The 12,715-nt window shown below is 35.7% G+C and overlaps 3 protein-coding genes across 3 annotated transcripts in view; 1 reads left to right on the top strand and 2 right to left on the bottom strand.

The window, feature by feature from the left end:
- Positions 1-4,111, bottom strand: part of LOC108913109 (potassium/sodium hyperpolarization-activated cyclic nucleotide-gated channel 2-like) — an 11,492-nt gene extending 7,381 nt beyond the window's left edge. Inside the window, exons 1-4 of the mRNA XM_018718586.1 lie at positions 3,873-4,111; positions 3,602-3,820; positions 3,366-3,546; positions 1,123-1,420 (exon numbers count right to left, since the gene is read on the bottom strand). Of these exons, the coding sequence (XP_018574102.1) occupies positions 1,123-1,420; positions 3,366-3,546; positions 3,602-3,820; positions 3,873-4,111 (937 nt within the window). The remainder of the gene's footprint in view (positions 1-1,122; positions 1,421-3,365; positions 3,547-3,601; positions 3,821-3,872) is intronic.
- A 2,719-nt stretch (positions 4,112-6,830) lies between these two features.
- LOC108913114 (ATP-dependent DNA helicase PIF1) lies at positions 6,831-9,718 on the bottom strand. Its single transcript, XM_018718592.1, has 3 exons — positions 8,882-9,718; positions 8,392-8,829; positions 6,831-8,079 (listed from the first exon to the last, which is right to left on the bottom strand). Exons 1-3 carry the CDS (start codon positions 9,606-9,608, stop codon positions 7,313-7,315), a joined length of 1,932 nt encoding a protein of 643 aa, XP_018574108.1. The 5' UTR covers positions 9,609-9,718; the 3' UTR covers positions 6,831-7,312.
- A 311-nt stretch (positions 9,719-10,029) lies between these two features.
- Positions 10,030-11,420, top strand: LOC108913112 (U5 small nuclear ribonucleoprotein 40 kDa protein). The gene is made up of 4 exons (XM_018718589.1): positions 10,030-10,238; positions 10,296-10,425; positions 10,479-10,861; positions 10,911-11,420. Exons 1-4 carry the CDS (start codon positions 10,128-10,130, stop codon positions 11,328-11,330), a joined length of 1,044 nt encoding a protein of 347 aa, XP_018574105.1. The 5' UTR covers positions 10,030-10,127; the 3' UTR covers positions 11,331-11,420.
- The last annotated feature ends 1,295 nt before the right edge of the window (positions 11,421-12,715 follow it).

Raw genomic sequence — 12,715 nt, 5'->3', positions numbered from 1 at the left:
TTCAAATAACGAAAATTCCGACAGAGCTAAATTTTGGTGGAGACCTTGGGTACACCATTAGAAATAAAGTGTCAAAAGTCCACATCGATCCCACGTGTGCTAAAAAAGTTATTCGGGGTCAAAGGTAGATTTTTTTCGAAAACGGTGTTTTATCAAAAAAGTAGCCCTGACAAAAATTATAGATCTTAAAATTATCTACAAAAATGGTTCTTATACTTTTTTTCTAAGAAACACCATTCCTGAGATATCGCGATTCTAAAAGTTGAAGGAGTCGCATTCTACATGATATGCACAATATATGCCACGTATGTACAGGGTCGGAAAGTCCCCATGGTTCATCGGCCGTTACGTGAGAGCGATAAAGAAAGTCATAGATATCCGTGCGATAGAGAAAGATGGCTATAATGAAGGCGTCTAATAGTCACCGCCCATTTCGCCCTTCCACAAATAAGAAGTTGATCTTATTCGGATTTTTATGACTTTCTTTATCGCTCTCACGTAACGGCCGATGAACCATGGGGACTTTCCGACCCTGTATATACGTGGCATATATTGTGCATATTATGTAGAACGTGACTCCTTCAACTTTTAGAATCGCGATATCTCAGGAATGGTGGTTCTTAGAAAAAAAAGTATAAGGACCATTTTTGTAGATAATTTTCATATCTATAATTTTTGCCGGAACTACTTTTTTGATAAAACTTACCGTTTTCGAAAAAAATCCAAAAAACCTCAAATTTTGACCTTTAACCCCGAATAACTTTTTTAGCACACATGGGATCGGTGGGGACTTTTGACACTTTATTTCTAATGGTGTACCCAAGGTATCCACCAAAATTTAGCTCTGTCGGAACTATTTTTATAACTAATTTGACCGGACTAATATTTCTGAGAAAAATGGTCGTCTTCAAATAAACAAAAAAGCATTTTGAAGTTGTAAGTCTCTAGTTTCAAGTTCTTTAGACAATTTTTTTTTGAGTTATGGTTGTCGGGCAATCAAATGAGATATCTCGAGAAAAAAACTTCCAAATTTTTTTTTTTTTCAGGACTCAACGGACTCAGGAAAATTTTATCTGGCTTAATCAATGTCATTTAACCTGAAAGAATCAAAATGCTGCTCACCGAACACGAATAACTGCAAACCGAATCCAAAGCTCATGAAGAAGATGGCGTTTATATACTCTGCAACCTCAGAGATGCCGTACTTCCCGTAGGTTACCAGCAGGAGCATTAAGGTCGCATCGTAATGGTTCGCTAATACTTTAGCACTCCAATCGTCATCGTATTGCCGCTCTTTTTTAACGAACAGTAGGATATAGTTGTCTATGTAAAAATTTATAGAAAACGCCCAAAATATCACTACAACGAATATCAAGACTACTTTGATCCCTTTCAAAAGATAACTAGAATAACCCATGTGCTGAAAAAAATATTTCTTTATTATAAAACATATTTATGAAACTTAATATTGATCTGAAATGAGACATCGCAAAGATTTAATACTGATCGAACTGATGCTCAATTGCTTGTGCTTCATCTTTATTTCCGACATATTAGAATCACTGAATTGAGCCGACATATTAAATTTCAGTGCCATCTATTGGCAACAATATAAACTCTTTTAAATTAAAGGTGTCGAGTCAAGGTGACTATTTCTTTAACGATGTGGATTGGCTCATTTCAAATTGCTTTTCTATAGCCACAAACAAAATAGGTATCGCCCCAGACCGCTCCTGGAATAGACCAGAAGTTTTAAATTTCCGAATTGCCGATAGAGTACACCACCAGCAGAATTTTAGGAAGAATCAAATGCAGCGGCCCGCAATCTTACGCGTTTCCTAGCAACATATAAACAACACTTTGGCAATATGTACTTACGGATTTATTTTGTACACTATTTTTTATCAATATCTATTTTTTCCGTTACTGTATTTATTTAAACGTATGATGTAGGTATTGATAAAAATATTTTAAAGAATCAACGAATATGTATGTATCTATGTGACATTCTGCAGCGGTGTCACAGTTAAGTTATTTAATCATAACTTCGTTGATTAGCTACTATTTTCATTTGTTGGTATTGAAATGACATTTTAAACAGCTTGTACTATAATTTTTTTAATATTTGATGATGATGATAAATTTATTTAATATACAAGATGGGTTATTAGTACGTCGCGGAATGTGTAAGTATAGGTTTTTTTTGTATTTTGACATTCACATTTAATAATTAAAGATAGAACAAAACTTCAAATACAAATATACGACTTTTCCTTTATTTCTTTTGAAATCAAAATTTGCTGGCATAAAATACATATATGTTTAAAGTAAAAAAAAAATCATTTAAAAAATTAAAATTCATCCTTATTGAAATAACAAACAATGATTTTTATAATATAAGGAGAATACCTAAAAACGAAATAACATTAAAATACCTACAATTTTTACAAATTTTCAACATGCAAGTAATTGTGATGATACAGTTGAAAATATGCTTTCATTTACTATTTATTGCTTTAAACACATATTCAGAAAACATTTCGTCCTGCATTTTTTCTTTCAATAGTTGTATATATTGTGGGCTTTAATAATATACTTTGTTGAAGTGTCCCCACAAAAATATGTCTAAAGGACCGAGGTCGGGGCTGTTTTCTGGCCACCTAAGGTTTCTAATAATATTTTTTACAGAGTCGTTGACGCGATTCGTCCTTCAAAATAAATTTGCCGATATTCCTGAAGAACTTTTGCACATTATTGTTATTTGAATAATACAGTTTAATTATGTTTTGTTTTTTGTCATCAGAATAACCCATTTTATCCAATTGTCCGTTCTGCGTTCCGTCTGTCGAAAAACAAAAAGTAGTCAATAATTGCCACAGCAGTAGCGAACGGCGGCATTGTCTTATCTCTCATTGATTGAGGATTTGATATTTTTTTTTTAAATAAATTTCGTATCACCCCTTGCGGTTCCAACAATTTTATTAAAGGTATTATTCTTAAGGGAATTTTACATTTTTTAATTTTTTTGAAATAAATAATTAGGTAAATTCATAGTTTTATTTAGCATTTAACACAAATGTCATTTCCAAACAAAAGATAAGTTCCATATAACTCTTCAATTACATGATTAAATGTATTAAATTTATTTGGCAGTTATTATTTGGCAACAAAGCCATCGGCAGAACTGTCTGAGTAGAAGAGTTACCACGCTAAATTTTATAGCTGGATACCGGCTAACAAGACCTTGCATCCTTTTTAGGTTGCCAATTTCCAGCATTTAAAGCGCGGTCTGAGGCGATAAACTATATTGTCCTATATTGTCTGTGCTATTGCTTTAATGTAAGTGAGGAATCGAACAAACATACCTCCCGAAATAATTCCAATATCGTTAGCCATCTAGGCAGTCTCACAATTTTAATGCGATTAAAAATCCGCATCAAAAAAAGAATATTTAAAGGTATCACAAGAGGGGTGTATTTAACTAAATACAAGAATATGTGAAAGCAGGAAAGAACATCAAAGAAAAAGAAAGTAAGCACATATTTCCTGAAATATATAAAAGTAAATTGCGAAAAACAGCAATAGGTATGACAAATTATACTTAGCCACATTGGAGAAGTTCAGTATTACTTTGCTCTTTTCTTGATCGTAGTAACCCGTGAAAAATAATTTAAATATGTCGGCGATATGAAGAATGTCCAATACGAACTTGGTCGTGCTTAGTCCCTCGTCTCTATTCATAACTGACACCGTCGCTGCTACGGGGATGATTAGAAATATCGTGAAAAACAACATGAATATTAAGAACTCCCAGTACATACTGAAAAAAGATTATTGATAACGTTAACGAACAAATATTAATATTTACGTACTTCAGCTTGCTGAAAGGGTGTATCATGTAGTAATTATGAACCAAGTGCCTTATTTCTTCGTTGCGGCACGCGGAATTCGATTTGAAAAACCTCGACGTGTTTGGGTGGGATCTGCTGATCATGCACATGGAACGGAACCACCTGCGCATGGAAATGAACATTCCTGAGTCGATGAATTGTTTAACTACGTCTTCCTCCTGCCTCGCGAGAAGACACTCGTGATCATCAAATCGCGGCATTTTCAATAACGTTAAGTTGAAAATTTTCTTTAACAATGCGTTGCAACAAACATTAACCGGTTATTTACTGGTTGCCAGGTTGCGCTGTTCTTGATTGTTCGCGTTGACAGTGAACGAATGGCAATGGCTTACTCGAATTCGGCAATTTGTAAATAAAATAAACGAATTAGGCATTAGCGTAAAACTCTACGCCAACTTGCCATGAACCTAGGAAAAATACGGACCATGGCGTTACTATTTAAATATTTATAAAAAGGCGACATAAAAGGTCCAAGACTCAAAATAGGTGGGAGTTTTTAAATTTGAGAAGTTCTATGATTAGTGCGCACTACAGAAACGCTACTGTCAAATCTATGTTTAATTCACTGTTTCCCATCTATGTTACTAATATTCTTTCGTGCTGATGCTGAAGAAAGTGAATAAACTGAACTGATAAAATGAAAGTGATTTTTATTCGCTTCAACACAAAAGAACAATTATCGGGATAACATATTGGTGTTGAAAGGAGTTAAATGTTTGAGGTTATAGTTTTGTTTTCAATTTTCATATTTGTAGGCGTTTTTTTTAAGTTTCTTTCAACAAAAGCCTCAAATTCTAGTAATAGTTGTAATAGTAACAGTTCTAGCAACACTTCACTTTTTTATTGGGACAGTGACATAAAAGTATGAAAATTAATAAAGAATAGTGCCTTCATATTCTGAATTGAACCATTGTTTAAATACCCTAATGATTGAACTATACAAAACATGTTTGTTTTTCAAGTTAGCTTTAGTTTTTTAACAGTTTCATCGATTTGAGGTTAAGTTTTACCTGATTCGTTTTGAATGTGAACGAGGAAGACGAAGACGAGGAACGTGGAAAGTTTTTGTGCTCGAGGGGATAGGGGAATGCAGATCACTTTAGTCACTAAGGTTGGGGAACTGAACGAGATCGAAGGAATGGCTATTAAAGTAATCAAATCATTTTGTGCCGGTACATTCAGTTTATTGTTATTTAGTACTAAAGAATCATGAAAGAATGTTAGTACCATTTTTCTGTTTAATTTCTTATTGGTTCTACATCCAATCCACCGCATTCAAATAATTAACGCACAGAAGCATGCGCATTCCCATAATATAATGCTTACACAAGATTCAAAATTCATTATTTCAAATCAAAGATTGCTTTTCTGTATTTAAAGAAATCGAACATTGAGATTGAGGGAATAACATAACATAATACAAATCTGTATAATATTGTACCAAAAATTAGTTAACCTAATTAGTAAGTAAACATACTAAATTTATATTTTATTTATTACCCTAATTTTTTTCTTCAATTTCTTGTATTAGTGATAGGAAGCAGGAAATGATAGAAATTAAAAAAAAAAACAAATGTGTATGTATATTTTATTTCTTTTCATGTTGATCTGAATTTTCCATTTTCTCTATTGAGGAAATATTTCGGAATAATGTAACAAAGGCATTTTTATCAGATTAAGAATAGAAGGAATATAATACTTTTGTGGTTTAAATACCAGTTAGCTAAAAAAATTGTATGTAAAAGTATATCACACATTAAAATGGCAGTGTTTTGACAACGCTTAAGTTCCTTTCCAACAGTGTGAGGCAAAAGCTCCCTTATCTCAAAAAAATTGTTAATAACATTTTCGTACAATTATGTTTTTTTTTGCAAAATAAATACTTGAGAAATTTATTAACAGAAAGGTAAAAATAGCGATATCCATTTAAACTTAATTTTGATATTAATGATCCGTTTTTCAAACTTCATAATACTGTAGGTTTAAAAAAATTTAAATTTTATTTCGAAAATTTGGTTCGAAATTATTCCGTCACGGAAAGTCCTACAAATCATCCTCCAAAAACGTGCCATGCTTCACTACCAAAATCTGACCTCTATTTTTGTACCGATATAAAGTTTTTCCGATTAGGTACTACCGCTTTTGTGGAGATGAAAATTTTTTACTCCAAAATCCCAGGGTTGAATACTGATTCCGAAAATTCCTATGTGAAACCTTTTCTGTTAACTACGAACATTTAAAAACATAATTTTCCGCACTTAATGTAAGAAATAACAAAGAAAAGAAGTATTTTCCATGTTAGCGTTCTTTCATTTTGTTTGTATGTTCAGCCACATTCAGTGACGGCTCTCGAAAATTAAAGTGGTTATATTTTAGTAACGAAGATTGGGGCCCGTATCATTTCTTAGAGAATGATTTTGCGGCCCACATAGCGAACTTTCGTGACGAAAAAATTTCGAACGAAATTTGTGGAATAAAAATTTAAGACGGGGGCGGTCGACCCTGAAATCTCAAAAAAGTTGCACATATGTTTGCTGAATATACTTTTTCTCATAATAAATTGATAAATCCAAACAGAAGTTTTCATATTTTTTGGAAAATTTTCTTTTTTTTTTAAAATGACTATTATGAACTTTGAAAAAGCGAATATTCAAACTTCGTAATGCTGTAATATCAAGAAAAATGAAAATTTTGCAAAAAATAAGAAAACGCCTGTTCGATTATAAAAATATATAACGAGCGTTCAAATAAAAACGTGGTCGAAGTTGGCTCTGACACATTGGACGTAGGGCGTAGCTTATAGCGACCAACTTAACCTCATTTCTCAACGAGCTGTATAGCAGCTGTCAGTTTCAATAACAAAGCGGCGATACAGCGCTTTGACAGATGACGTTTAAGTTCATTTGCTATACGCTACGCCCTACGTCCAAATTTTCAGAACCAACTTGACCACGTTTTTATTTGAACGCTCGTTACATTCCGCAAATATATGTGCAACATTTTTCGAGATCTCAGGATCGGCCACCCTTTTTGAATGTTTTTTCGGAAATTTCATTCGAAATTTGTTCTTCGCGAAAGTTATCTACGTGAGCTTAGAAATGATCTCCTAAAACACAAATTGGTTAGGTTAATTTTTGCGAACCGTCACTGGTTTTGCCTTAATGGAACTTTTCTCACATCCTGTACCCTGGACCTTTAATTGTTAAATACATCATAAACACGTTTTTATTTTCTCGATATGATATATATAAAAATATTTTTCTCTTCAGTAAAAAAATTTTCTGACGCTCACGATTTGCACATAATATAGACCTACCCATCCTACGTTTTTTATTCTAAAACTTACTCGTATTGGACGTAACCGAACTAGAATTAAAATCTAAATACTCCTAAAACCAACGTCAACATATATTAACCAAAGGCTTCTCCAATAACTTCGACTTTCCCAAAGGCACCCGTTTTTTCCCCACCTTCTTAACGGTGTTCAACTTATTAACCGGCCCTAACGGTACGATCCTAGTTCGGTCCAGATGTCTGTAAAACTGAAGAACATCGGGATTGGCCCAAACCTGAGCCGAGTTAAAATCCAACACGCGCAGCGTCTCCAAACTCTGCGCCCTGCTCAGTGCCACGTAGGCCTGTCCCGCCTCGAAAACCCTTGCCAACGACATTTCCACACAATCTAAAGTCAAACCCTGCGACTTGTGGATGGAGAAAGCCCACGCCAACTTAAGGGGGACCTGCTTCCTCGCCAAGGACCCGCCGCTCGCCGTTTTTATCACCCACCGTTCGTGTCTCGCGATGTATTCCTTATTCCTGAACTGGACGACCGGCAGACCGTCTCGGAATGTCTTCACGACACCCCTCGCGCCGTTCACCAGGCCCGAAACCACGCTAATGTTCTTGAGGAGCATAACCTGAGCTCCGATTTTCAGTACGAGTTTGTTGGGAACAGGCGTTTGGTTGTCCAGTTGTTTCGTCGTGCCCGGAACGGAGTCTTGAGCTTCGAAAATTTGAGGTTCTCCGGGCAGGGCCTTCAGTTTAGTTTCGTTGATGATATCGGCGTCTTTTGTGTGGGAGCAGAGTCTGGTGGCCAGGATGTCGCCTTGTTCGATTTTCTGCTTCGCCGTAGCCGTCAAAGCGTTCGTTACTTCTTTGTCCGCCTGACCTGAAATTTTTTGTGTTTAATTTCTAATTTTATGTAGAAATCTACATCAAGAAACACTGTAGGTGTAAATTTAACTGGTTCTAAAAGAAGCCACAAGAACAAAATGCATATTAATTAGGAAATAAGAAAAATTAAGCCGATCCGCTAATTTTAAGTCATTTTTCAAATACAAGGGAGACGGTAATTTTATGAGAGAGTCGCCATCTAGTGTCCTTATTCCTAACTTTGACAACATCCGTATTAAAATCACACATTCAGTCACCAGCTGAAGTTCTTTCTTTTCAGTCGGCTGTATTGTATTTGTAGTATTACCTATTCTGATTTTGTTCAAAATCGATATGAAGCGGTCGTCGTCCTGTCTATGGACCCGTTTCAATTCAAAAGTGATCAGTTTACAGTCTTCCCAAGCTTTGGTCTTGAAACAAAACCTCGGAGGTGGCGCTTTGGTTTCGCCCAGCTTAGGCCTGCTTATCGGAGGTAACTGGAAGAAATCTCCGCACAGAATCAGCTGGATTCCCCCGAAAGGCTTCTCGTTTCGCCTCACCCTCCTCGCCACCTGTTCGATCTTCTCGAAATACTCTCCGTCCACCATGGATATCTCGTCGATGACGAGGTGCTTGCATTTGCGCCAGATGCTGGCAGTGGGATGCTTTGACGCCAGTTCAACGCTTCTTTCTAGTGTTGCTTCTCCGCTGCCGATGCCGGCAAATTGATGGAGGGTAACACCTCCAATGTGACAAGCGGCTACACCTAAACAAATTTAAAAATCATCCCAGGTTTTAAGAAAGTTTTACGTTATTACCTGTAGAAGCAGTTGCGGTGGTAACATCGGGTGGCAGAGCACCGATAATCCTTCTCAAGAGATAACTCTTTCCGGTGCCTGCACTACCAGTGAAAAATAAGTTATGTCCTGCCAGGCAGGCGTCGAGAACCTCTTGCTGTTCCAAATCTAAAGGCTCGTTTGGTATAGGAGAGGCAGTGTATAACTTTTTAGCTGCAGGAGGTCGGACTGTATCATCTCTTTCCAATTTTCTCTTTTTCCCAGCTAGAGGGCTGGGCGTGGTGTCAGTTCCCTTACTTACTTTAGCTCTTGCTTTGTCTATATCTGCATTAGTAACGGGCGATATCTCTTCATATTGTTTGGGTTTACCAGACAACAACTGGGTTCTTAGGGAGGTGTTAGGATTTGCATTGCTTTTCTCGCCAGTCATTTTAACAAATACAGTTCTTAGGAATGTTAATAATTGCCCAGGGGGTGCATTAGAGAGATATAACGTGCAATTCAGAGGTTGGAATTTGATAGACGCTTTTCCTTCATTCATGAACTTTTTATGAACGGAAATACCTTTTAAAAGTAATTTTACTGGAGATGTCTTCGCGGTAGAGATTTCCACGAAAATTTCCCTTCGTTCGTCTCTGATTAAATGCAAGTTGGCTTTTTTATGCGCCACTTTTCTTTGAACAACACCCTGTTTATTTGTCCATTCTATATTAACAGCACAGCACAAGAGACCATCGTTGTTATTCATTTTTTGTGAACAATTAAAAACCACCAAAAGAGAAGTCTGTCAGAAATATTAAAATATTTTGCTTCCCTTCCAAAAGAAGCCGCCAACTCAAAGAAATATAACCTCACCCACCACAAAAGGTCACCCACCTTTCACAGTGACGTTCAATTTGAAAAAGTTGTTTGTTGGTAATTTGTAGTTTGTTCTCGGTCGATATCACAGTACAATCACGGAATAACGAAAGATATTCCTTTCATGTGCTTAAAGCTCGTAGGCTTCAAAACTCGAGCGTTTATTGGCTATTCATGGAATTAACAAATCATTTCTGAAACAGCAGCCAATAGTTGCCGGAGCTTTTGAGCTCATTAAGAGCTTCCTGCTCTTGCCCAGAGAAAGGAACATTAGCACATATCTAACATTAGTAATGTCGATAAGGAAGTTGCAAATATTTCAGTTTATGAGGAAAATGTGCGGTTAGGATCTGTCTAGTTTATAACAAATTTATTTATCCTAAAGAAAAAGGTGATTGCATAAGTAAAAATGGCTATAGAAAATAAAAGGAAGGCGGATGAATCAGCCCTTGTTCCTTCAAACAAAAGATCCAAAAATGAAGTGGCTATTAAGAATAAAAACAGTTCAGTGCTACAAGCGGTAAGTACAATTATGTTCAAAAGCAATATTATATTCATACTTTTATTGAACTTTTAGGCACCAGCAAGAACCTCAAACTTATTTGCTCCTATAATGCTGTTGGAAGGACATGAAGGAGAGATATTCTCGGTAGATTTTCATCCCGAGGGCCAATATTTAGCATCCTCCGGGTTTGACCGGAAAATTTGTAAGTTTTCCTTCATATTTCACCTATCTGGTGTTAATATTTACAACTTTTAGTTCTCTGGAGTGTTTACGGAGAATGCGAAAACATTTCTGTAATGACGGGCCACACAGGTGCTATAACGGAGTTACATTTTACCACCGATGGATCACATGTTTTTACCTCAAGCACCGATAACACCTTGGGTTTGTGGGACATAGTAACGTCACAACGTATCAAAAAATACAAGGGCCATACGACTTTTGTCAATGCCGTGCAAGGAGCCAGAAGGGGCCCGCAGTTAATGTGTTCTGGAAGCGATGATAGCACAATTAAAGTTTGGGATACGAGGAAAAAACAATCCGTGTCAAGTATGAATACCGTTTATCAGACCACAGCTGTAACGTTTAACGACACCGCGGAGCATATATTTAGTGGAGGCATCGATAACGATATAAAGGTATTTCATATTATTTTTTAAAACTTTTATAATATTTTATCCTTGTTAGGTGTGGGACGTCCGTAAGACTGAAGTTATATATACGTTAAAAGGTCACACAGACACCGTCACGGGGCTTTCATTGAGCTCCGACGGTTCATATCTGCTAAGTAATTCCATGGACAACACATTGCGGATATGGGACGTGAGGCCGTACGCTCCCGTAGAGCGATGCGTTAAGATTTTCACCGGTCACCAACATAACTTCGAGAAGAACTTATTACGCTGCGCCTGGTCCCCCGACGGGACAAAAGTCACCGGCGGATCGGCAGACAGGTTTGTTTATATTTGGGATACGACATCCAGGAGGATCCTTTACAAGCTTCCGGGGCATAACGGTAGCGTCAACGATGCCAAATTTCACCCAAACGAGCCTGTCGTTGTGTCTTGCGGTAGCGATAAACAGATTTACCTGGGAGAGATCGATTAGGTGTGTATGTGAAATAGTGTTTTGAATAATGTCAAGAATTGTAGGTGTTTTATATGAAAAATAATAAATATAAATTTTTATTATACCGACCGAACTTATTTAGTTATAGCATAAAGAATATCTGTGGAAACAGACAAATTTTTTATATAAACTAAAAATTTATTTTACACTTACCCAATAAATTGTTTAAAAATCTGTCACAATTATGATAAAGGTATTGAACTAATCCAAACAATGTTTAATAAAATTTAATAAATAATGCGTTTTTGTTGGGATTTTTATCGACGTGATATTACCAAAAACCAAATTTTCAACTTTTAGGTCCACTTTAATCTCATTTGATGCAAGTTAAAAATCGGTTAATTTCTTTCCCACTCTGGAACTTTCTGTAGATATCTTAAATGATTCCAATAGGCTTGTATTTGATAGAAATGCACTTAAGACTGTCATTCTGTGGGGAAAATCGTCCACATAATTCTTTGAAATCGATCCATGTTCAACCAACTCCGGAACTTTTTGTAGCGATGTTAAATAACTTCAGTAGGCTTGTATTTGATGCAAATACACATATGAAGCAGGCATTTTCAGGAAGAAAATGTTCCAGTTATCAATATATGCGAAATATCGTATGAGACTTGTTTACGCGTCCTCCTATCTTTAATTATCTCTAAAATCCCAGTCCGATACGTCAAATAGTTAATTAACTATTAACGTTATAAAAAAAGAAGCTATCTTGGGAACAAAGAGGCGTACGTGATTTCTCTTTTTTTAAATTATCGTAAAAATAAGCTCTAATATAATGCAAAAAGAGCGAATTCCCGAGCAGCTTTTGCCTGACCCTGAGAATTTGTTTATAACGCTGCTTTGCACGTCCTACTTTGTTAGTTATAAAGGGCAACTTTTTGAAATCTTTATTTTTCGATAAGTTTCTTTGGATTAATTAGAACCTATATCTATATTAAGTTCTAAAATTAACCTTTAGTAATTAAACAATTAGTTGCAAAAAAACGAATGAAATTAATTAAAAAATACCTGGAGCAATAATTTCACGGTCAATTATATCGGTCTTTGGCATGCATGTTGGTCTTTGAATTGACTGACTTTTTTACAAATTTTATCAACATCCATCGTTTTTTGCAATAATAATTCGCAATTTTCGAAAATTGTCTTAAACACTATTTTCAAGTTTTGAAGAATGCACAGTCAAAGCTCATTAACGAGAGATATATTCCAAAAATGTACCGCGAATACGGAGTGTCATTTTATATGGAAATATAGGGGTACGTTCCAATGTTGCAAAATAATAAAAAAATATCGTAATCATTGTATAAGTAAGTATTTACTTATACAATGTCGTAATAAAAGTAATTTATCGAGACAATATT

The sequence above is a fragment of the Anoplophora glabripennis genome, unplaced genomic scaffold (genome assembly GCF_000390285.2).
Source record: "Anoplophora glabripennis isolate ALB-LARVAE unplaced genomic scaffold, Agla_2.0 scaffold1097, whole genome shotgun sequence".
Classification (NCBI taxonomy): domain Eukaryota; kingdom Metazoa; phylum Arthropoda; class Insecta; order Coleoptera; family Cerambycidae; genus Anoplophora; species Anoplophora glabripennis.
The sequence above is the reverse complement of the archived record's forward strand: the minus strand, read 5'-3'. Positions and strand labels throughout refer to the sequence as shown.